Source organism: Styela clava, chromosome 12 (genome assembly GCF_964204865.1).
Source record: "Styela clava chromosome 12, kaStyClav1.hap1.2, whole genome shotgun sequence".
Classification (NCBI taxonomy): domain Eukaryota; kingdom Metazoa; phylum Chordata; class Ascidiacea; order Stolidobranchia; family Styelidae; genus Styela; species Styela clava.
Genome location: NC_135261.1, coordinates 18,838,274 through 18,864,980, shown reverse-complemented (window position 1 = coordinate 18,864,980; position 26,707 = coordinate 18,838,274). Strand labels below are relative to the sequence as shown.

General features: G+C 33.6%; 3 protein-coding genes across 3 annotated transcripts in view; 2 read left to right on the top strand and 1 right to left on the bottom strand.

The window, feature by feature from the left end:
• LOC120329858 (uncharacterized) overlaps positions 1–2,039 on the top strand; it is a 79,606-nt gene extending 77,567 nt beyond the window's left edge. The window contains exons 4-5 of the mRNA XM_078118809.1: positions 480–603; positions 1,358–2,039. Of these exons, the coding sequence (XP_077974935.1) occupies positions 480–598 (119 nt within the window). The 3' untranslated portion in view covers positions 599–603; positions 1,358–2,039. The remainder of the gene's footprint in view (positions 1–479; positions 604–1,357) is intronic.
• Positions 2,040–3,362: 1,323 nt separating this feature from the next.
• On the bottom strand, positions 3,363–11,645 carry LOC120330121 (P-selectin-like). Its single transcript, XM_039396960.2, has 19 exons — positions 11,488–11,645; positions 11,051–11,136; positions 10,840–10,935; positions 10,528–10,651; positions 10,004–10,144; positions 9,694–9,826; positions 9,233–9,345; positions 8,955–9,149; positions 8,578–8,802; positions 8,279–8,473; positions 7,849–8,043; positions 7,131–7,325; positions 6,742–6,945; positions 6,450–6,638; positions 5,862–6,047; positions 5,635–5,746; positions 4,409–4,560; positions 4,125–4,288; positions 3,363–3,882 (listed from the first exon to the last, which is right to left on the bottom strand). The coding sequence occupies exons 1-19, from the start codon at positions 11,543–11,545 to the stop codon at positions 3,700–3,702; spliced, it is 2,946 nt and encodes a 981-aa protein (XP_039252894.2). The 5' UTR covers positions 11,546–11,645; the 3' UTR covers positions 3,363–3,699.
• Positions 11,646–14,255: 2,610 nt separating this feature from the next.
• LOC120330074 (P-selectin-like) lies at positions 14,256–21,675 on the top strand. The gene is made up of 17 exons (XM_039396898.2): positions 14,256–14,413; positions 14,655–14,740; positions 15,040–15,150; positions 15,872–15,995; positions 16,249–16,395; positions 17,189–17,312; positions 17,438–17,550; positions 17,737–17,925; positions 18,157–18,348; positions 18,552–18,746; positions 18,889–19,095; positions 19,391–19,585; positions 19,662–19,847; positions 20,033–20,144; positions 20,311–20,462; positions 20,757–20,920; positions 21,216–21,675. The coding sequence occupies exons 1-17, from the start codon at positions 14,353–14,355 to the stop codon at positions 21,396–21,398; spliced, it is 2,541 nt and encodes an 846-aa protein (XP_039252832.2). The 5' UTR covers positions 14,256–14,352; the 3' UTR covers positions 21,399–21,675.
• The last annotated feature ends 5,032 nt before the right edge of the window (positions 21,676–26,707 follow it).

Genomic DNA, 26,707 nt, shown 5'->3' with positions numbered 1-26,707 from the left:
TTGAGTAAATTTAATAACATACTCCAAAAATTTTCTTGAATCAGTTTCATGCAGCGCACATTAATGCGGAATTATTTTACCCGATTCTGCGGTTATTTTAATCAGCTACACTTTGTGTTCTTTTAGAACTGTAGAACTTATAAAATTGCAGTAAAATCACGATTTTTATTCACAAAGAATTGAACAACACGAAATGGCGCCTCTGAAGGTATTATCGTTTTCCAAAACATTGCGCTATATCAAGGAAGCTTGTTTTGGGCTTTTGAAAACTTTTCATTAATACAGCAATAGGGTAAAACTCAATTTGAGTAAAAAAAAAGACAGTTAACTAAAAAATAATTTTTAAAGAAATGCACAATAAAAAGTTTTATTGAGGCTTTTTATTTTATAAGATTCGAATGGATAAATAAATAGCACAATATGGGATGTTTTTATTATTAGAACAACTATAATTTTGATATATTTCCAATTTTATAAAGAGGGTTGCTTGAAGAAGCTTAGAGCATCATCATGCAGCTGTCCACGGCAATCTGTAAGAGCTATCAGAAAATGCAGAATATGTCTTGGTGGACTTGAAGATCCAACAGCAGAAGAATAAACGAAGTAAGATTCGTTTTGTACTCTTTATAGAGTAAAATAAAATTCTGTGCAAATTGTTCTAATCAGGGTATTAAGCGCTTTATCAATATAGTGAACGAAAATCAAAGTTAATTCTCTATCGCCTATTAGTAGAATAATACATGATGGAAAAATATCCTGATTTCTGTCACTATATAAAAATACAGATTGATATGATGGAGTTTTGAACATTAGTAGGTTTATATTTGCTCATATTATGTGATTTATTTAAATTGATAATCCAGTAAAGGTTTTGTGAATCTAAAAAGAAAATGTTAAAATATTTGTAATTGTATCGTATTTTCGGTAAAATTGATAATTCGCAAAATATATGTGAGCTATTGGAATTAGAAGAATTAACATGATCTAATGTAATTAATGATGACCTATAGGTATCGTGTAAAAAATGCCTCAGAGAAAAAGTAAGATCCGAGTCACCTGAGTTTCAAGCGTTGCCTGAAGCAATTTTATGTGGGAAATAGATGATGAATTTATTCTATCATGAAGTAATTCCTTGCTTATTAAAAGAATTCTATGATCAGCACAATCAGCCTCTAATAGATTATGGGCAACTACGTTTTGAAAGTTCAGCAAATAGTGTGTGTACTCGTGTTATTTTACCTCAGTAAGATACTGGACATCAATTTCGTACCTGTGTTCTGGCACCAAATTAACCATGTTGCTAATTATACATCTATTTCACACTTTATGATATAAATATTGAAATTTGCATTTTCAGGTCGAATTTCAGCTCAATCTACACTCATATAATTATTTGAACATCTTGAAAGTTATCACATCAAATTTTCCCATGAAAGAAATCTGTCAATATATTGATTACTTCATCATGAATAAAATTGTAAGAAATCAAATTATTTCAAAAACCAACGATTTGGATGAATTGTACATATCTAACATGAATTACAATATTTTTTATGACAGGTAGTAAACAATAATTGGCATAACTCTTGAAATAACGAAAAAGTTTTTTGGAATAAATCAATGCGGTTCATATATCTGTTGTATTATCGGCGATTCAAAAACCAATACCTCCCCCTACCCAGCCAATTTTTATTGCTAAGTTTGTATTCAATTACTAAACATTGAAGTCACTAGTCATTTATGCGTATAAAGTCCGAGACTAAAACAAAAATTATTTCATCCTTTCTGAAAAAGGGCATTTGAAAAATAAAAAAACAAGACCGAAAGCGATCTCTATACTATGTCATTTTCGATAATTCTGAACTAATTCGACAAGCTTTATATTTGAATGATACAATCTAGCTACGTTTCATGCATGAAAAGAACTTTAAATTTTATAGAGTCCACAAATTAAAATAAATTGTGAATTTTTAATAATTTTGTCCTCGTTGCTTGTATTGTGTATGAATTGAAACTAAAATAAATGGTATCTGTGTATATATGTGTGTGTTAAAAGTCGTGCTGACTGATACAGAGACATTTGGAGATAATGTAGTTGCATATATACGGATATAAAAAGATATATTCGTTTACAAAAAAAGAAAGGATTGCCTGCTCTAATTTTCGAAAGATGAGTCCTTTAGGAAGATGCGCAGGGCAACAAACACTCATGTGTTGACTGATCCGAAGTCACTAAAATACGAATATGTTATAAATAAACCTCGTATAATATGTAGCTGTAGCAGAACAAAGCTATAATGTCAAAATAAAGTTGGAGAAAATCTTGCCAAGCTTGTTATAAACATATTTGTCGTAATGTATATTTTGCATATGTTTTAAATCAGCCATGTCCAACTCAAAAGCCTTCTGGGACCGCAAATTATATTTCAGTTTTGGCGTGCGCCGCATAATAACAACATGTTATGCATCACAAAATACATATTTTTTTGTGTGTGAAAATATAACCAATGTGAGAAAAGATAATGTGTGGTTTTGAGCAGTAATAGGGTATAGACTTCATAGAGGTTGTTTTCCAACTAGTGTGTGTAACTTTTTATGAATGTCATTTCCCGACTATTTACTATCGACAGGCATCTTCGATACTGCGCAGGGTAATAGATTAGTATTATTTTGGTTCTTGAGCCTGTTCAGTTTGGTAATTTTCACATTTTGGGATAAAGATTCACACAAATAGATTGTACCTATTGCCGCAAAATATGCATTGCCATTTGACTTAAAATGAAAAATTTACCACTAAACTAATTTTTGCAAAAATTTTCTATGAGGAATGAGTTCCTCAAATCCCTAGTTGCCATGAGATCAACGAGTTAAGTGATATATATTCTGAAGCTTTTAATCCGGAATTTAGAATGGACACACAAAAATGTTGAATAATATGTGGACAATTTGCTTCATATTAAATTGTCATTTCAGACTTACAATCCAACGGCTTGGATCTAGCAATATATTTCGGCCGCCTGAATGTGGCGAAAAAACGTCGTAATTGTATGATACATAAAAATGACTTTTATATGAGAACCACTCAGGCTTACTTTGAAAGAGCTACGGGTTTTAGTATAATCAACTGATTAGGGAGGGATAGGTGGGATAAGAATAAGGAAAAACAGATCCGTTCGATGGGCCGGTGGTTGGACCCCGCTGTTTCAAATATTGCTATATTGAAATCAAAAACTTTGATCTAACTGTTGTCCCATGGAAACCAACCAAAATCTTTGGTGACAATTTTTTATGGTCAAAAGGCCGAGTTGAGCAAACTGCGAAAAATCATTTGCACAACACACAAAAAAATTTACACAAAATGGTATTATTATTCCGTATTAATTTTATTTGAAAAAACTGGTTACAAAACATACACCGTCCTATACACATATAAAAAAATACACTGCTGTATAAAAATGAAAAAGCTGCCATAATATGAATGAATAGTTTCATAAAATAATACAAACAATCGATTGAATATAATTTCATAAAGATTTGACTATCAACTAGTACGAGACCGAGTTTTCTGTCATAATTATTAAAACCCAGTGAAAGTATTTCGAAAATAGTTTCCTAATTCTCAAAAGTTCGTTTAAAATTAGAAATATGTTTACACCATTTGGTATATAAAATAATATAAAAGACACGTTGATTTTATTATTAATAAATTGGTCTGTCGCAAGGATCGCCACAAATATTTTCTGAAATTTCTTTAGCGAACTCTGGAGTCAAAGTACCGAAACCTTCTTTTGCAAGGAACAGACGCTCAGGAGCACCAGCAATATCCTTGAGTTGTTCCATGTCCAACTTACCATTAGTTGGTGTGATTCCAAGAGCGAATGTCTAAAAAGTAGATGAAATTCGTAAATTATACATTACAAGAATGACAATTTTGATGAGGTATTCTAGTAAATTATTTAACATTCATAGGTTGAATTCATTGAAAAAAAATTCGTTGTTATAGCATAACAAATAGACCGGGATCGAGATTATTCAACATTAGGATTAACCGTTAATTAAAATACCAATAAAAAGTCATTAATTATTGACTTGGGAAAAATGAAGTATTTAAATTGAATACATACAAGAACTCCTTGGGATCTCAGTGCTTCGGAAGGAATCTTAACATCATCTTGAGATCTTCCGTCAGTAATTACTAGAACAACATCTGGAGCGACTTCTCTGTTACCGACTTCCGGGAGGAGCATGTTGGTTCTAGCGTAATCGATGGCTTGTCCTGTCCAGGTTCCTGAATTAATAAAATTTATAAATTTAGTTAAGTTTTTTAATAGTACTTCAGGTTCTATTTATATATCTTCTGTGCTGAATGTAAGAAGAAGTTTGAAAAACCAATTTACAATATGTTTACCTGAACCATTGTATGGAATCTTTGATACAAGTTCTTTAAGCATTTCAATACTGTCAGGGCATTCATCCAAATTAATTTGAGTGTCTGTATCAATCTCTTTGTTGTATCGCACAACAGCAAAGTTCATTGCATCTTTCTGAACCACGAAGAGACTGTAAAGTAAAACAATCATGAACTAGAGCTGCGTGCAGCTTTAACAGGCTTCCCGCGTAAAAAAAACTGAAGACGCGTTTTGCTCACTGGAGCCTGAAAGCGGGGTCAGTCATGCATGAAATTTGCAAATTATGATGGGGGACTTATTATCTGCATGTGATGTAAATTTCAAGTCTCTAAGAAGTGTCGTTCTCGAGAAGAAGATGAAAATGTAAAATCCTATATTGCTCACTGGAGCGTATCGCCGAGGTCACTCATGCGTATCCTTGACATATCGTATCCGGGACATGTCCATTAATCATTGTTATGAATTTCAACCCAATAGCATGTATCAATTTTGAGAAATCGCAAAAAAACTGAAAACGCGTTTTGCTCACTGGAGCGTGAAATCGTGGTCAGTCATGCATAAAATTTGCAAATTATGATGGGGGACTTATTGTCTGCATGTGATGTAAATTTCAAGTCTCTAAGTAATGTCGTTCTCGAGAAGAAGATGAAAATGTAAAATCTTATATTGCTCACTGGAGCGTATCGCCGAGGTCACTCATGCGTATCCTTGACATATTGTATCCGGAACATGTCCATTAATCATTGTTATGAATTTCAACCCAATACCATGTATCAATTTTGAGAAATCGCAAAAAAACTGAATCCGCGTTTTGCTCACTGGAGCGTGAAAACGTGGTCAGTCATGCATAAAATTTGCATTTTATTTCTAGCTGAGAACTTCTGCACATTTGAGGTGAATTTCAAGTTTGTAGGACCAATTTGAAAAAAAAATAATAATAATAATAAATAATAATAAATAATAATAAATAATAATAATAAAACACAGGAATACAATAGGTTCCCTGCTGACAAGCAGCGGGAAGCCTAATAAATAAGTTGTTTGTATGGCGGAAAGTTGAAAACAGTTTGTAGTTTTATTTACACAATTTGCATCTAAAAATTAGTAACGATCATGCGGTGTTTTCAGCAATTTTGAGTATTATTTTATATGATGTAAGTATATATAGTTATATATATAACAAATTTACGAAGGCCCATAAAATTGCTTACGCTTTGCTACTTACTCGAAGATATTGTTCACAAAATTGAGCATAATTTTCCAACTCGGTGCACCAATTGATGAGGAAGAATCAAGAACAACAACGAGATCCATGACGGCAAAAGGAGGACAGGATCCTGAAATCAATGAGGGATGATTAATATTGAGTAACAAAACAGGGAGTTGTAGTGGGAAAGGTTAATGTCAAAAGTATTATCATATTTAAATTAAAAAACAAACAAATGCACTTACTTGCACAACATGGTGGGTCAGCAGACCACATGGTGTCGTTCTGGCAAGTGATGGAGTGACGAGTGTTTGGTGAGAGTCTGTAATCATCAACTGTACACTTGAATTTACATTCAGAGTTCACGTATTCATCATCGCTGCAATCAATCATTCCATTCTTTATGTTTGTGAGTTTTCGGCACTCAATACCTGTAGCAATAGAAAGTTGTTTTCAATATTCGCATACAATCTCACGGTAAGCGGAATCCTTTAAATTTGTTAACTCAGTCCAAATAATATTTCAGAGTAAAGGCTCGCTTGTATTCCCACGGTTGTGGTAAATGTTTATTCAACTGTCTCGACCTTTTGTTTATAATACGTTTTGTTTATTGCAAATAAATCCTGGTTGGAGTAATCAAAGAACAAAAATCAAAAAGAATAACATAAACTTCCGATTTTGTTTCCTATGTTGTCGTACGATGCAATGACAATCGATTTTGGAGGATGTCTACTGACATTATCATTAGATTTCCTAAAAGTCCTATCAGCTAAAAAGCTAATACTTCTGAGCGTATAAGTTTGATCTAGAGTTCTATAAAATCTAATACTTACGTTCGCACACTGGAGCTTCTGCAGACCATTTCATGTATCCGGAATAATCTTCTTTACAAGTTGTGTATAAAGCACCAACTCTGCGATGGTAAGAGTCACATACATATTCGCATTCGGAGTGGATGAAGTTTTTATCAGAACATACGATTGCGCCATTTTCGGGGACAACAGCTTCGTAACACATTTTACCTGAAATTCGATGTACAAATATTAAATGTGCAAGTGATTGAAATTTGAGTAACATCAAGATATTAATATTACTAATATATTATTTGATTGGAGGTTTACTTACGTTCACAAACTGGAGATTCGTAATCCCACTCGGGTTGTTTTCCGTATGCTTTCTTCAATGGGTATGCACATTTTGTGGTGGTAGCACCAACTAAGTTGTAATCATCGTCACATTTGAAAGTGCAAAGAGATCCATAGTACATACCATCATTGCAATACATGTATCCGTGGTAGGGTACTGATGGCAAGTAGGCACATTCTTTTTCTGTAATTTACAAATATAATACTTTGAGACTGTTGGAGGTTTTTCCCTGTCATATATCGTAGCTATTTTCAACTTTTTCTCAATGGTTTAAAGATATTTTGGAGGCAGAAATCAGATCGCGTTTCGAAGATGATTACAATAACTGAAAATATAAAACAAGTGTACATCCATGCCGAGATACTTACTGATGCATTGAGGTTGTTCATTGTTCCATCCAAGTGTCATGTATTTATAATCTTCCAAGCAAGTAGTTTGTTCAGATCCAACAAGACCGTAAGCGAGGTCGCAAGTGTAATAGCAGATTGAACCCAAGTAGTTTGAATCGCTGCATTCAACATATCCGTTTGCCGGGGAAATTGGAGATACATCACATTCTTTTCCTGTAAATCAAAAGAGATTTAGAGCTTTTTACATGATAGAAAACAAAGTTTTATTTTAACGTGATGAGCTACTGTTTCCTCAGAAAAAGTAACAAATTAAAGATATACGGATTACTAGTATTTTTTTTACAAAATGCATACAATTGATTTCTCAATTATTATTTTGATATTTATGGTATTTTTATGCTCGTATCAGCATTTTGTTTATACGTTTAGATCAAAGACGACAAAAAATGGTTGTAGCGAATTGGTAAAATAACAAGGTGTAGTGTGTGCAATTTTACTGCAATAGAATAGTGTGAAGTGTGTTTTTTTTTCGCCACATTTGAGTGACATATTTTTTATTGTTCAGCACGAAATGCTAATTTGCGAAGTGCTTTTTATTTCTCCCTCTAATAAATAAAAGAAAAGTAAAAAGATCAGAGATTCCATATGTTGCTAAAATGTAATATAAACTCAAGTAATACTTTTAATATATTTTAATTTATATAATTTATATATTTTTTACGAAAAACTGCCTTACTAATGCATTCTGGGGTTTTGTTGTCCCAAGACAATTTTCCGTATTTGTAGTCTTCAACGCAGACAGCAACTTCGCTTCCTTTTCTGTAGAATGCTTTATCGCAAATAAATTGGCAAGCAGATCCCAAGAAGTCTATGTTAGAACATTTAATTGAACCGTGTTTTGGTGCTGATGGTGGAGAGCCGCATCTTTTTGCTATAAAATAAAGAATTTTAGGTTCAAATTATTGTAAATCAGTAAACTGTCCCTTTCAATTATTTTGTTATTTACACTTAGTTACTGCGCAAAACATTTTTTTCGCTGATTAATTACAGAGAAAAAGTGCAGTGCAGATTGAGGGAAACACTCAGATAAGACAATACCGCGAGGTCGATATATTTTGCAAAAAAAACAAACAGTTTACTACAACTCGGCTTTTTCTCATACTCACGTTTGCAAACTGGAGCTTCATTGTTCCATTTTGGCATGTAAGCGTCGTAGTATTCTAAGCAGGAAGACGACATCGAACCGACTAAGAAGTGAGTTTTGTCACATTCAAACGAGCAAGTTGACCCAATGTATTCTCCGTCGGTACAGTACATGCTTCCGTGCGTTGGAGCTGCCAGATCAGCATCGCAGTATTTTCCTGAAAAAGTTAATTTTTCGACTTAGTTTTTGTTCTTCTTCATAAAAAAATGTGAAAAATTGAAGATTAGTAAAATAAAGAGGTTTGAAATTTCAAATATTTACTTTCGCAAATTGGTTCTTTGTTAGTCCAGTGAGGAGTGTTGTAGTCTTCAAGTTTGTTTTCCTGGTATCCGTAATAAGCGCCAGATACACAAATAGTGTCCATGCTACCAGTCAAGTAATATTCTGAATCGCAGTAAAATTTGCAAACCGAGTGGATGATCTTTCCATCTGTGCATTCCATACGCCCGTTTCTGGGAGCCATTGGTTTGTGTACGCACTCTTTCACTGAAAATTGAATTTTAATTTCAAATTATATGATTTTGTCAAGTTAGAATTCAATAATAATAAAAAAAATTGAGTGTGACATACAATTAAATTTATTCATTACACACTGATTCGATTAGATAATTCTTCTATTGAAAAATATATATACTAACGTTTGCAGATAGGCGCAATGTCGTTCCAGTATGGTTTTCCGTACATGTCTCCCTCTTCACATTTGACGTAATACGCTCCAAACATGTCAAAATCGTCGTGACACGAAAAATGGCACAAAGATGCTGTGAAATCACCGTCGGTACAAACCATATCACCATTTGCAGGAGAAGACAATTTTTCCTGACATCGCTTTCCTGTAAAATTTAGAAAAGGAAATAAATTACTAAATGAATTAACGGGTAGGCGTATCATTGATGCATATTCGTTTGAAACTTACGTTCACAGAATTGTTCGCTTGTACTCCATTCTCCATGTTCATATCCTTTGATTTTTTCTTCGCATACTGAAATTTCAGCTCCTACGAGACGGTATCCAGAATTGCAAGAGAATCTTAAAACAATTAAAGCGTTTTGTTACAATTGTGACAAAGATGTAAAGAACAGTACTGAAAGATAATATAGCCTATAACAACAGCAACAGCTTTTATTCCCTCCAAAATGGTGTTATTGAAAATTACTTAGAATCTCTGTTTTCGTATGAGATTTCACATTGAACATTACATTCTCAATCGAATTTTTCATCACAAAAAAAGCGTTGAAAGCATCTATCAATTATTAATAATATATCTACTGAAAACAGCCAAAACATAGTTGTAATGACGCAATCTATGGTTATGTATATTAGTTTCATAAAGCATTATCAAGTTCATAATGATGTCAGAGTAGGGCGTTTACCAACCTGCATTCGCTTCCAACGCGGTCGTTATTGGAGCATTCGATTGAACCGAATTTGAACTCGGGAATCTTTGGACAAGTGATTGGTTGACAAGTTGGAGCAGGTTCAGACCACATTCTAACTTCCCCTTTTAATTCTAAAAATAATTTCCTTGCTTGGGTAAGTTTCGAACATATTCATAAAAAATATCCTCAAAATTGGTTTTCAACGTCACAGTTATAAAGAAATAAAGCAAACAAAAAATTCGTGCAAATTAAGGATTTCAATTCTAATAAAATCACATTTCTTTCTTGCTCATGTAGTGTTAACTTACCACAAACAGAGAAGTGATATCCAGAAATGTAATATCCGCCATCACAACGAAAAGTGCAAACACTTCCGACTTTAGATCCGTCACTGCAGTCAACTCCTCCATGTGCAGGTGAAACATGAGTTGGGGTGCAAATTTCTGGCTCTAAGAATATTTTTTAGGAACAAAAATTATGACAGCGCATATAATTTTATGAAAATCTTGTCAGAATAAAATCAAAGAAGGATTTGAATCAGGTAATTATTGTATCTTAGAAACAAATATTGCAGTAATCTGCTTTACTACATTTTGTTGAATTCATATTTATTAAAAGAACTGCATGATTAATAAATTTGTGATATTGTAATTCTATATAGTTCAAATGATATACGAGTATCTGTATGAAATCAAACTTAAGCATGAGCAATACATGAAATGTATTTACTTGAATATGATGTGAGAAATTCTCACTGACAATTGTCCCTCATACAACGTATAGTCATATAAATTGACCATTGAATCGTCTTCAAACAGAAACCATTACAAACCTGCAGCGGCGTCAAGGCATCTTAGTCCACCTCTGTTGCAATTATTGTGCTCACAACAACATCTGCATACGGAACTGGGGATTTTCGGATTGCATTGTGAAATATCCCAAGCTTGTTTGGCATTCTAAATAAATTTAATATATTCCTTTATTAGTCCAAGACTTTAAATTTTGAACCTAAGCGAATTAGCCAGCGATTCGTGACTCCATGCAAGTGACATTGATCAGAATATTTAAATACTTTCATCGCCGGTGAAATTTCTTACAGAAACCAGAAGTCGTTTCAATCAAGTTACATTAATGGAAATCTTACCTGGTTTTGAATATTATTGCAGGCATTCTTCTGTTTGCAGAACTTATGCACAGTTGGTCGTTGACCGCCATGACGTACTTCCATTCCGCACACATCCTATTTAAATGAAACAAGGCTTTACTCTAAACTTCTATTAGATGCACATACACTCGTAAGTAAAAGTGCTGAACCTTATTTTATTCAAAAAATAAAAAAAATATACTTTACGTACCAAAGGGTCGTTGCATTCTATGAGTTTTCCTTCAAGATCGCATTGTTCAATGCTTTCGGCATTTTCACAAGTCCAACAAGTTATACCTGAAACATATAATAAAATATACCATTGTTATGCATATATACATATGTTTATGGGAAAATAAGTAAAGTTTCTTATGGGGGTTTCACTTGTAAATCAGTGCAACGATACATTATGGCCACAAGAAAGATGATTGATATAATCTCATTATATTCACACAATAGGCTTACACTCATTTAGGTTGTATGATTTAGAATAAGCGTATAGACTATATTTCAAACTCAGATTGTGAATTCTGATCTGAAACAGGGACTGACTAGACGCCACGCTGACCAGATACCCAGTGAAGGCAGTGCGAAAATCGACGAATAAGTCTGATGCAATACGAACATAGAAAATCGAAGTCAACTTACCTTCCGCAGAACGAAATAGTGCAATGCTTACGCATATCAATGCCAAAATTGCCTTCATCTTTGCTTTTGCTTGTCCTATTTACTGTTGTCGGAAGAAAGATCTCCGTTTGAATGATAACTGATGGACAAACAGCCTTATATATCCGAATCTTACTCCAGAAAATATATAAAAGAAACAACGTTTCTTTTCAAGAAATAAAATTCTGCCTTTTTCCTATATGATATACTGTCTCTCTAAACCTTATTTTTCATTTTGAACAGTTATATTGTTATGAGTCGATTATTTATGGAGAGAGTAAATTGAGGGGGGCTTTAAATATTGTCGACGATTTGATCGAGTGACTAACTACCGTGTTCTAATCACCAGGTTTATGTCAGGCAATAAACCGTCGCCTATTTATTTGATAGAGAGAATGGAAATTTGAACTTCACGGTTCTCAAATGGTCTTTAGTCTGTCACGGTTTTTAAAGAATTGCTTGCCGACCAGGTGAAGCAATAAAATGATTTGATGGATGTTTTACTGACCTTAACCGTTCCGAGCATTGTGTATAAACAAGATATCAAGGATCAAACATTTGACACAGAAATCAAGGAATTCATATTGCAACAACTGTGTCAGCGTACTTCCTGCTTACTTGTTAAAAATGTACCAAATATAATATGAAATGTTAAAGGAATATCAATGAATTCCAAATAAAGGTGTAGATTATAAATATCGGGCATGTAAAATTCATAAAAATTTAAAAAAAAAAAATAATAATAATTATAAAATCAATAGCCTTCTAACAATTACTCTAATTTTCAAGATCCAAAAATATTTAAAATCGACTATATCACGTGTTTATAAGGAAAGCGATTGTTTACAGACCCAACGACCAAAACAACAACAATACGGGAAATAAATCCATAAGTAAACTTGGTGTCCAATAACTAATATTCATGTTCAACTTAGAATAAATAAAATGTCTTCATCAAGAAGTATCCAAAACATTGTGTTAAAAATGGAGTAGATGCTGTGTTTACGAAAACATATTATGCTATGGAGTAGATGTCGTTGTACTATGTGATTCAAACAAAATATAGCAAACCCTTCAATTATCTTGATAATAAATCAAAATAATTTCCACAAAACACTTAGTCTTAATCTTAGGGAATCTGAATGAAGAAACGCTAATGTATATTAATGTTGCGAAGTTTCGCGTCACAAGAAATATATAATCAATGCCATATCCATTAGCGTATGGTACTAACAACTACAGAACATATCTTTTTATCCACATTATAACTATTTAGTATCAAAATGTCTCATGTATTTTATTATTATTTAAAATAAGAGTTAATCGCAATACGTAATTTTATAGAAAATTTTTTGAGTTTGATGAATAAAAACAAAAAAATAGCATTCATTAATGAAAAGAAAATAGTAGTACAGTGTTTTGATTCATGCAGATATTATAGCGCATCTAGTGGTTGAACAATCGAGATAAATTTTTCTGGCATTTCAATACAAATATGTTTTATTATGACCCATGATAGCTCCGGAAAATGAGAGCAATAGTGAAATATATGGACACGAAGTGTCAAAAACTACCCACAGTAGCGATAGCCTAAGCGAATCAAAACAGAGGACGCTATTACCTAGGCGGCCGAGTCTTGTTTCGAAACAAAAAGTAGTCTCCCATTAACAACAAAAATTGAGTCAAGCAATCCATGGCAACATCGTTTCCAACAATGGATTCCTTTTGGAGCATAGGTCTCTGTTATTCGAAAATAAATTTTTTGAATCGAACTAAGTACTCCACTGATTTTAATTATTTTGGTCTTTTTTGTTTTGGAGAAAATTTATGTATAATATGGAGTGTTATTAAAACAGATGTTAGTTTATTATTCTAATTCACCTTAAATAATTTCGCAGAAATATGTAATATTGCATCAATTGATGTGAGGGTCAAATGGACAATGCTCTAAAACTGCCATTTGATACGCACTAATATTTGCAAGCCAAGGGTGAAAGTGGGTCAAAAATTTTTCGGACGGGTTGAAGCAGTGCCAGAAACAGGTGTACATGTTCTAGATTTGGAAAATGCCGCACAAATTTCAGGAATGTTATCATTTTAAGAACGACTCAAAATAACGAGAAGATTATTAATTTGAATAATCAGCTTATTTTTTTATTTGAGTTGAGATCAGTCTCTAAAAGTCTTCTCTCAACGCAGCAATTACAGACATGAACAGTTTCAGTTCTTAGACTCTAAAACAAAAAATAATAATAAAATAAGTCAATAAAACTGCAGAAGCACCAATAATAATCATTGACAATTATATAAAAAATAGCAACCGTGAGTTTAGCCTTCGCGGAGCTATTAAACGTGTAATGACTTGTATAATTAGAAGTGAACATTTCAAACGGCGTTCAATTAAATAAGGAACGCCAGGAATAAACGACGGCCATAAACAATTATGGAATGCACAATTTGACAGGCTCATATACCCTTCATAAAAGGGTTTCACGTATGGGCATTGCATAAAGTGCAATCACTAACACAAGCCATGTCATGAATAGGGTTAGATCGTGTGGATAATGTTCGATAGTAAAGTATCAAAACAATAAAGCGTGTATCAATTATATATTAAGCCATTAAATTCATCTGTTAGAAATCGAATAATAATTTTATTATTTTATATCAACTCACTATGCACGTGATCCGGATTTCCGATTAGAATTTATCCTTCTTGTATAAATACTTGAAAAAACCACCATGGAGTCATCATTCACATCAATTAGTTTAACAGTAGAACGGTTTAAGGCGAACTGAAAAGATTCTGTATTGCATTCAATAAGGGAAATACAAGAAAGAATTGAAATGCGGCAACATATTGGATGCATACTATTTGTGTTGATGTCGTTGGCATCTTTATCGAAAGGTTAGTGTCATAGGCAAATGATTAAATATTTGTTTAGATATAACAGCTCCTGATTTTGAACGAGTTATCTTTATTCTAGCATGTCTAGGGTTTACTTTCAATTACATAAGCTTTATGGTTTCCAACAATAGTTCTCAGATGTACCCTGATTAGGTAATATTCTATGCAAATATATGAACAACGTACACGCTTTATCTCAAATAGGAACATTTGTTTTCATCGTTCTAACTTGTTTTTCCAGGAATAAAATGCTGGACTTGCGAAAATGCAAGAAACATAGAAGATTGCAATGCACGGGGGAAATTGAAACAGTGTAACGGAGCGCAAGTAAGCACGTAGTTTTGATTCTGCTGGAAATTCGGTTTGGTTCGGTCGTATGAAAGGTTTTTCGTATTGAAAAACGCAAAAAGTACATATCTCATCGACTTTTAGATTTAGTTACAAATGTTCAATGAAACAAATTTGATTTTGATGCAAACTGAACCGTGTCTTCGCATGTTTATAGCTGAACTACTCAATAATATAACTTGAATCAATTCAAGTAATTTCGTTGCAATGATGAAGATAATATTACATTTGTGATGATTTCTAAATCAAAATATTGTAAATTTGCTATAATATTTCAGAACACATGTGGGATTGAGATAAGAGGAAACGGGGGATGGAATTTAAAAACTAACGTCAAAATTTTCAAGTTTTGTAAACAAGATACAGCATGTAGAAACGTTCAAAATCAGGTGAGTAATGTTTACAATATCATTACAAGAACAATTAGGATATGTAAATTTGAAATTTCATGCACATTATATTAATACTTATTTATACCATAAGAAAAAAAAAATTTTTTTCTCGAGCCTAATTTGTTGCGTGTATACACGATTGTGCTTTTTATGAACGATTGAAGTACTTTTTTAAATTAGTGACTATGCGTATGCCAAATTATAGGTATAAATAACATACTCTAATTCCATAAAAGTGTTGGACAAATGCGTGAAATTACAAAAAGAGACTTATCACTTATCGATTTTAATCGGTAAGTATGTTGATAGGTATTTGTCTGTCTGTATGTCTGTCTGTCTTTTAGATGCACGCGATATCTCACGAAAACGAGATTGAATCTGCTCCAGATTTTGCATGTGCATTCGTCTTTTCTCGGACCAGAAGCCTAATGATTTTGGGCGATTTATGTTGTATAATTAGCGAGTTAATAATTAATTAGTGATGGGACACAAAGTGTCACTATGGAGTAAAGGCGCTGTTTTGGGGAATCCCCTAACTTTCGATCGATAAGTCTTCGGTCTCTGACCGATATTCTCGTTATATATGTTAGTCAAAACAAATTTGTTTTAACGACATAAAGTAAAGATTCTTTATGAATTTGACAAATCAAATGCATAAGCATTAATTACATTCTGTTTTAGTGTCTCGTTGGTTTACTCATATATTTATTATCTTTAGAACATGCAGAACGCCTGGAATCTAACTCAGTGTAATCCAAGGTTTCCTAACTCCGTTTGTCGCTGTTGTTGCCAGACAGACAATTGTAATGTTGGAGAGTTGGAATGTCTTGGCAATAATGAAGGTGACAAAAATATATATTTTTTTACTCATAGCATATTAGGCTTGCGTTACGCGCGTAATTTATATTGCCAAAATTATATATTGTATTGCACATAGTTTTTGTTTATAATTTTTTGTTATATGTTTCTTCAATTTTTGGCAAGGTATGGCAAGCCATGGAATGTAATTAAGACACAGTTAGAGCTATATGTTAATCTTGAAAAAATTTCGTGTTTCATTTCAGTTTTCAATATAATATTTTTTTCACTCCATAGTTTCAAAAGACGGTATTTGTTCTCCGGCTTTCACACATCTTACCCATGGTCAAATTAGCTGCAGCAGCCAAAATAGAATTGGAAGCATTTGCACATTTCGATGTGACCCCGGATATTATGTCAGCGGTCATTTGTCCTCCACCTGTCGTAAGTATTTTCCTTATCACTTATAACTCATGCCGTTGTTGATGATACGGAAATTATTGTATTTTACTATTCCGTTCGTTAATATAACGATCAAGTTCTTATCAAGTATTTTCTTACTGTTAACTATATATAAAAGCTCTTATCTTCAATAACATTTTATTGAGTTGATTGGTTTTACAGAAACGCAGAAATTTTTCTTCAGAACCTAAAAATGTTTCAATTTAATGCTCTAACTCGAAGAAAAAAACCATAAAACATTACAATTTTGGGATATCCAGAAGTATGTGCGCTAAGATGGCGCACAAACTGATAATAGTATGTGTACCAGGTTAGGGTTCAGGTTGTGCGCCATCTTGGTGCTTATACTTCGGGAGCGCCCAATTTTGTGCATTGGAAAATTTCATGCAAATAAAAAAGTGCAAATGGCTGTAACGGTAAATAGTGCAAACGTTTTTAAAAATGAATTGAATTTTTATCACATGAAATACCATTTTTAAGTATAAAACTATGGAATTTATTATTATTTTGTTCACTACAAATAAAGTTCAAAATAATAATCTGGCAATTGCAATCATGTATCTTAACGTTTCTGCGATAAATTGAAGTTAACCCGCATCTTTTCCGTCATATCCTTTCACGCCTAGATCAAAATAATTTTTTTCGAAACTATCCTGAAATATGACAGTAACATGAAAGTGAATTTTGACAGAATATAATGAATTAGCTCTGACATCTATATCGTACATAAATACATTCCTTGCCTATAACAACGATACTTGATGATTTTGAACAGTGAAATCAAAGACTTGGAGTAACCAGGCACCATCATGTCAACCGATTGTTTGTCCCGTGATTTCAAAGATCAACAACGGTTTCTTCAAATGCGACAAAAATTCTCTTTTTGGAAGTATATGCAGGTAATTCTTAAAAAGTCGAAATTGAATTTGGACAAAAAATTCTATTCTTTCGTTTATACTTTCTTTTACTAGAAATTATATTTAGACTTGATAGTCATGTAAAACTGCTTTACTTTTATGTCTAGTTTTACTTGCGAGAACGGATACGATTTGATGGGGGCACGAACATCAATTTGTCAAGAGAATCAAAGAAATTCCGGTGTTGGTCAATGGAGTACGAAAGGTCAATTCTGCAAGCGTAAGTATCATTCTCACTTGCTGAACCATTGTCTTCAGATACAATTTACCAATTTTATACTAAAATTAGTAGACTACCTAGTGATCGGATTAAAACTATCTTTTGGAAGTATTTTTCATGACAATCCGTAACAACGACTGGAAGCTTTACATTAAATTTTCATCCCTATTTCACAAAAAAACATAGGTATGGAATGTGATTCGTTACCAAACACTCCCGAAAACGGATACATGACATGCAGTGATGGAACAAACATCGAATCAACTTGTGAATTTGCCTGCGATTACGGTTATCAACGAGTCGGAATGCTTTACACAATGTGCGTCAAAGGAAAAGGCAAAGCATATTGGAATAAAGAAACGCCCACTTGTAAACGTATGTATTGTTTACATCACCAACTTTTCTTTCTCCTACTAATTACATTATTTTTGTACAGCGTTCATAGGTGATGTTTCGTTTCAGTTACTATTTTATTATCCTTCTCTCTAAATACTACAAAAAATCTTCACACGTCACGGAAAGTCTAATCATCCGACGGCATTTTGTTCGGACTTTTTTTTTTAAATATTTGAAAATCTTGAATTTTCATCATCGATCTTATTTTAGGCATCAACTGTGAAAAACTTGTGGCTCCTGTCAATGGAAATATAGAATGCAGCGACGACAAATATCTTGGATCAAAGTGCACGTTTTCGTGCAACAAAGGTTATTCAAGAATCGGAGCTATGGCAGCAATATGTTCCGACAGAAAAACTGAAGGCGAGGCTGTGTGGAACAGAGAAACACCAGTTTGCAAAAGTAAGATTTATTAATAAATGATAAAGCGTGTTATTTCTTATAAACATTGAAAGTACAAAAATTCTTCAAAAGCAGGCTCCGAAATTGTGACTGCAGATATGATATTACAACAAATTCTAATTTGAATCTTTTGAGAATGATTGACATTTATAACTTTCAAAAAAATAAATTTTCCTTAACCCTATCACGTTGATATTTTTTAGGAAAAGAATGTTCAACATATCTTCGTACTCCTACAAATGGATTCATGAAATGTACTACAAAGAAGTTCTACGGTTCAGTATGTGAATTCAGCTGTGGTGATTATTATGACGTAGTTGGTGACGTCATTTCAACATGTGCGGAACATAAAACAACAGGATTGATGAAGTGGACAAGCAGAGAACCAAAATGCCAAAGTAAGTGCTTTGCGAAAATGTTAAAGGGAAGTTTTCTCGTTACCATTGTTATATGGAAGTTTGTATTCTTTGTATACTTCCTGCCACATAAGCATTTCCCGGCACTCTATCGTTCTCATGTAATTCATTGAACTATTAACAGGAAAACAATGCGATTACATGCCACAAACACCTCGAAACGGAAAAATGGTTTGCTCTGATGAAAGATATTACGGATCCGTCTGTGCTTTCTCGTGCAACAAAGAATACGAAAGAGTCGGGACATCATACTCTATGTGTAAATCGTCTATCAAAAAACAAATGGGAAAAGGAAAACCTCAGTGGGATCGTTCTGAACCAATTTGCAAAAGTAAATCATTTGTTTTCATTTGACTATTTGACGCATCGAAATGCAAAAAAAAATTTATAAATAAATATCTGCCGAGGTCCTTTTCATCTATCAATTTACATATATTTTAACAAAACACCTTCAAGAAAAAAAAAAACTTATGGACAATGGTAGATTTCATATGAAGTGAATTATTGTAAAAAAAATTCATAAACTTAAAATCGTTTTTTCTTTATTCTATTAAAATTTCAAGTCTATCATGTCTTTTACCTCTCTTTATTGTGTATTCTCAATTTAAATATTCTCTATTTTGCAGAAAAGAAATGCAGTCTCCCCCCAAACGCTCATGACTATGGCTTCATGGTTTGTACTGAAGGGAACTTCATTGGATCGCAATGCGAATATGGATGCGATGATTTCTACAGACGGGTTGGACATTTATACACAACATGTATTGAAGATCATTATGGTTACATGAGGTGGTCTGAGGAGAAAGCTCCTTCGTGCGAAAGTGAGAATTTGGGCTTATAGACAAAACTGAGAAGTAATTTATTGCATATTTGGTAACAATTAAATATTTTTAACAGGAATCACATGCTCGGCATTAAAAGATCCCAAGTTTGGGGAAATGGAATGTTCAGATGACAAATACGTTAATTCAGAATGCAAATTCAGATGCACGGAAGAAGATTATATCCTCTACCCCAAAGCAATTAATTCAATTACATGCCAAAACGACACAAACTGGTCTGAGATGCCACCGTGTTGTGCACGTAAGATTTCTTTTCATTCGATTGTAGCTTTTGCTTGTACAAAATCCTGAGAAGGTTGTGGTCATAAATAGGATTTGAAACCACTGTACAATTTGATACTTTGAAATCGTCATTGATAGCGTAAGTTTGTCTCAGTTTAAAACATCAAACAGATAAGTAAAAGATATATTTAATTTATTACATAGGATCATGCCCTCCTTACGCCGTAATGGATATGATCGTAATACTGGACTCATCGTCGTCAATTGGGAGAAAAAGTTGGAAAATCATGTTGAAATTTGTTAACGAAATTTTCAAGTAAGTTAATCAATTATTGACTACAACATCAAATCAATTTTGGGAAATTCATCTTAAAAACAAATCGAAGTAAAAAACAATATATGAAAAATATTTCATTGTACATATATCAAAAGTTATCATTCATTATGAGGATTGATTTTCCATTATAATTTACGCTTTTTAGTCTATTCGTTGTGCAACGAGATGCGATGAATTTTGGTGTGGTTCGATACAACAAGAAAATCGATACAGAAACTAGAATTAATTTGAATGAATGTCCTGATGACTTGGAAATGTTGAAAGAACTGGTGTCAAAAATGCCTTATGATGGAACTGGTAAGTACCGTTTGTATTCTTCAGAGTGCTTTTGATTCAACATAGATCACTTCATTTAATTAATATATCATAAAAGAAATAGTAAGAGAGGGATGGGTACCGGGTTAGCTATATATCTTGTACATTGACGTATTCGTGTGATTGTAAATACAGAAACATGGTATTTCCAACGCACTAACTGAATGATATTCAACAGTAAATTTTAAGCAACTATCTTCATAAAGTTATCATCATACTGCATTTGACATTTTCTCTTCACGATACCATACGATAATCATTACTTGATAACTTCAGGTACCTGGACTGGTCAGGCAATCTCTTACGTTCATGAACACATGTTGAAGAAAGAATATGGAAACAGAGACAACATACCGGATGTTGTTCTCGTTATTACTGATGGAAGAGCCCAAGATGATGTCAAACTTCCGTCGGAAGCCATGAGAAAAGATGGAGTGTTGGTACGTAGTTTAACAAAATCAGACTTAAAAGTTCAAGCAGTGATCTGATCTAAGTAACAAATCTTGATGCTGAGATTGCCATGATGTTTGTCATCAAATCAGAAAAGTTAACCCCTCTAGAGTAAAAAAAAATCTATTGCATCTTAAAACTTTTTTTTTATTTTAAAAAAAAAAAATAATCAAAAATATATTGAAACATAGAAGTTTTATAATTTTGCTTTCTTGGTTTTTTAACCTCTCCGTAGCAACAAATTAAATATATCTTTCTTGTTTAACAAAACTAATTCTGTTCTAGACATTTGCTCTTGGTATCACGCCCACTAACGGCAAACTTGATATGGGACAACTTCGTGACATAGCAGGAGCAGAATCAAGGTTATTCTTAGCGGAAGATGGGTTCGACACACTCACACCAGAATTTGCTGAAGAAATTAGTGAAAAAGTGTGTGGAAATCCATGTGAAAGATTACAGCATTGAAGATTTGATTTGCGTAGCTCAATTATCCTGATAATTTATTTCCCGAAGTCATTAAATATGTTTGAGATTATGACGTTCTGAAAAGTTTAAAAGTCATGATTGAAGAATTTCAGAAATATCAATATCCCGGTTGCATTTATCTGACTTTTTTACTATTTATATATTATATCATATTATTTCTTATTGTGATAATGTCAAAGGCATTTGCCAGTGTATATATAATATTATTTTTGTAATTTTATATTTTAATAAATTATAAAAGTTATAATTGATACAAGGAGTGATAAATGGTGGAATTTACAATACTTGTTACAGGTTAGAAGTTTTATGTCCTATTGCAAAAAATCATGCTAATGCCTGAAATCTGTCACCTGCGATAAAAACACCACGGCACCGGCGAAACGTCCTCAGTTGATGTTCCAGGGGTGACCAGATATAGACATATGAGGGCTTTATAGCTGCGTACACCGGTGTTGGATTTGATAACACTGGCTAGTTGTTGTCTTCCTGTCTTCGACTGACTACCAGATCGCTACAATTGCGAACGCGACGTGGGAAACGCCATAAGATGTCAAATTTCACATTTTGAAGACGTCACCACATAAAACTTTAAAGTGAAATCTCATAGAGCTCAACGAAATGTTCAAGATAAATAAAAGTAATACATCCCTCAAGCGACAACAATAATCTTTAACTAATGAACATTTCAAAGCAATTAGTCCAGTATATATTTAAAAAGAAAATCAAATTTTCCACAACAACAAGAAAAAGAATACCAACAACAACATAATAATAAACTAGGAAGCAATGCTCGAATATATCAACATAAAAGCCAAACAAAATATTTTACCCACAATTTCCCCGAAACCACATCGTAAACGAAGCTGAAACAATGAAACCGTTATCGCAAGTGGAATATAAATCGTGTTGCCATGAATAAAAAATAAACAGCAAAATTTGGGATAAAATATCAGATCTCATAGAATGCAAAGAAGGTTTAGGTATGAATAAAGTAATACCCCTCTAGTGACAACAACAACGTTTAACCACTGAAAAGTTTGAAGCACTTGGACAATAGTTAAAGAGAAGGACATTCTTTTCATAACAACAACAAGGAAAAGAACTCTAACCACAACAAAAACATGATACCAAAGCAATCTATTCAAGGTCCATTCCATGTCCAAACACAATCAATAGGTTCATTTCGTGTCCAATAAGACGCCACTTGTATGCATATACGCGAAGCAAATTGGAAGTACTATATCTATCTCGTGCTAACTCATGGAAAATTGAGTGGAATGGTGAAAGATGTTCGGTCTTGTTGTTTTGAGCTATATTTTAAAACCTTGCATCAAAAGTAAGTACCATTGTTACTCTTTCCATACCTTACGATCATCATTGAGTAGTAATATACAAGCGTTCAATTTTATCACCAAACTTCTCGTTAGTCGTGGACCCATCAGTCGCATTTTCCCAATCACAATAATCGCGCCGTGACGACGGAATAATTGATAAACAATCAATTTTAATTACACCTCCTTTGTGCTCGAGTGGCTCTGACTTACACTTCCCACACAAACATTGTTGTTGATGATATTTTAGAAAAGTACGCTAATTTTATTGAAGGTCTAGATCGTTTTCCGGGTGAATATCATATAAAAATACATACCAAAGTTCCTCCGATAAAGCATCAACATCGTAGATTGTGTTTGCAATGCGTAATGATCTTCTGAATAAACTTACGGAAGTAGAGAATAGAGAGGTAATTGCTAAAGTTACCACATCTACAGACTGAATTAGCAATATGGTAGCAGCCAAAAAATCTGGTAATTTGCGAATGCCGCCGCTCGATAACCAGTATTGGTTTTCGGCGTATCCTTTCAGCCTGGAATGCGACGATAGCCATGTATCGCTATTGTCACGGTAGAAAGATGAAATCCTAGCGTGCTCGCCATTGTCACAGATTAAAAAGATGTTGCTACAGTGATTGTAGATGAATCAGAAGACTCAAGGATTCCGGATTGGTTGTTTATGTACGGCAACTCCAATATCAAACTTATACAGATCAAACAAAACATCATTAGACAACTGAAAACACGTCCGGCGCCAGCGCGGCAGCCGGAGAAAAAGAACGAAAGACACGGTTTTTCTCCCACGTGCAGTGAGTGTTCGGAGTCCAGATCTAACAAAACAGCATCAAACAAGGGTCAACACAACTGTTTATAAACATAAATATATATATATATATATACGCACAATATAAACACGGACACTTTAGTCCGCGACACTATCAGTACTTACATCTAGTTTTTTATGGGGAACGGCAGACTGCGGTACCTGATCTGGTAATACAGAAGTGACTCGGATGCGGATCAGTTGGTATTTCAATTTACGTTGAAACTGCATCATGAATAATGGATCATCGTCACAGGACCTGGAATCGCTATGACAGTCCATGCACCGTTACCGGTACCCCCAAGTACACAACTAACGGTAGGCATGTTTGACAAGTGAACTGCATGAATAAAACTAATTACTACTACTATCACGGTTCGTGATGTTGCTACCGTGTGTATTGAATCAGAAGACTCAGATTCCGGATTTGTGGTTTATTATGAGGCAACTTCACAGTTAAAACAGCACAAAACAGAGAACACAGGAAAACACGTCCGCGCGCCAGCGCGGCAGCCGGAAAAGAGCGGGAAGCTCTTTTTTTTCACGACTCGATGGTGATCGGAGTCCCACAGCAACCGGACCCGGATGAAGTATATCCAAACCAAGGGTCCTCAATCCTCATCGGCCGCCTTGGGCAGCACGTTTTAAGGGGCAGCAGAACCAAGATGTTGAGTATGCGTTATTACACGTATTAAACTGGTTTATATGTCTCAAACAATCATTTTAATTCAGTTCCGATAAAAAAGTTTAGCCCAGTTTATTACAGCATTTTCTAGTAATGCATTTATTTTTCGCAAGTCATCGTAACCATGGGTTAAACAGCATTAAATTAATACGGTAAGTCAGTTCAAAGGGTGGTATCGTTCATTGATTTGAATATTTTGCGCAACATCCTAGTAAAAAGTCGATACATATAACTATCATGATCAAAATTATTTGCCAAAAAGCGAGAAATGTATAAAATATTTTTCCTAATGAATCAACTTTTGTTTTTTTTGACTTGCGACAATTTATTGGGTATCGTAATTTGTAAAAAAGCGCACGACTTTATTTAACTTATTTAATATCAGACTATGGTTGGATCTATGCGAGACGCGTGAAAAAAAGACAAATGTTTTCTACTAATTAAACTTAACTCTTATTTCCATATTTTCAGCCATACGCTTCAACCTAGGATGGCCAATACCGAATAAATCGCTATTTCGAATAGGAGTAAAAATTTCGTAATTTTTCGTAAATACAAAAATGCAAATCAAAAACTGAATATAATAACAAACAATCAAAGTACCGATACTATTTCATCGTCATTACAATACGTGACAAAACGAGGAGAATCGTTTAAAGATTTCCCTCAAAAAGACCTTGCTGACGACGAAAAGTGGCTATTATTAGGAATTATTAGAAAACCAACCGAAAAGGTATTCGAATATTCGATTCGTTTTAGACAACCCTGATTAGATATCGTTTATTACTCAAAATTAGATACTCAATTACTAGTAGTAACTGATCTTTCTCAAAGTTGAAACAGATAAAAACATATTTGATATCTTCGTTGTTAAATCAGCGCCTGTCGAATTTACCTTTTGATTGAAGAGCGATTAGGTATAAAAATAAGTGACTTGCTTTTTATTAATAAATTAGTTCGATCTTATACATGTGAGTTTGTTGCTTAGTTTTCATGATTTATTTTATTAAACAAATGTTTCTACTTTACTTGACCTTTAATTTATTTATTCTCATGCATAACGACATCTATAATCGGTTGTCTGTCTATTATCGGAAATATATTTGAAGTCAGGGATGTATATGTGCCCATTGGGGATAAGGAGCATCATTCCGTAGGGATTTGTTCAAAAGAAATTGTTTCAAATCATTTTTTTTATTGCCCGTTTTGTTTAAAATTGCTGTTTTATTTGATTTTTTTTTGTATTAAATAGGTCAAACTAAAACAAGGAACAATGGATTTAGAAATGGGTGTAACTTGCCAATTGCTTCTGATTTGCAATAAACCCTTCCAAACACCACAAATATTGATGGCTTGTGTATATTCGCTTTCTAAGCTTTAACGCAATGGGCCCGCATTGGCGGTTGGCGCAAACGATAAGCCATTACGTGAACCACCCTGCTAGGGCGAGGGGTCAAGTAATCATATTGCACATCACTCAAGGGATTCAGGTTCCAGGTTCGGGTATTCCATTAGACAAGGTAGACTAAAACCTTGAACCTCAAACCTCAAGAGCCTTGACAATCAATTTCAAATTGCTCTTAAACTGTGAAGGTTCGTTCCAGAATATTTTCAGTTTAAAACTTTATAGATCTCGTATTTTTTGTTCAGGTTAATAATTCCAAATATTTATCGTTTACTTTAAAAGATGAAAAATATTGAAAGATGACCGAATGAAATATTTTCTATAACTTTGAACTCTATCTCTTCAATTTTAAAAACAAAGTATGGTAATTGAAATTAACTGAACAGTCTCTACCCTAATGAAGCCTATAGTAAGCCCACGAGCTATGTTTCATGATTTTCTTGCCTTTTATCATTCGAAACGTCTCCCTGACATCTCGGATAAACATTCTTGTTAACTAAAAGCTTATGATTTTGGTATATGTACTATCTTGGCGATAAAGTTATAGATGAATGCGGTAGTCAAAGCAGGGATTTTTTCCTACATTTTTTAAATTATTATTCCGGCAGCTTGTGAAGAGCCAGAACTCAACATTTTGGTGTAGTTTTACGTCGATTAGAGGGGTAATTCAATGAAAAACACGAAAGATACAGGAAAAAAATCGATTTAAAACAAGACCTTGTTTTAAAACAGACTGTTTTTTTTTAGAATCGATGAAAACCAAAACCCTAATTATCAGAAACTCGCCCCAGGCAGCAGAAAAGTTTGGCACGCCCCTGGCTACATAGCACAATTTCTCAAAACCGAATTCTAAAATCATGGCTTAAATATGTAAAAGTATTTACTATAATTAGTGGTAAACTAATTAAAACTAGCAAAAACTAGTCCCTGAAATATTATACGAAGCAGGGCACCCCCGTAGTAGTGTGTTCTCCCGTAGGTTAGGGTTAGGCCATAATTTTATTCTGATTTTCCTCATTTTAGTTCTATTACGAGTTCGGGACT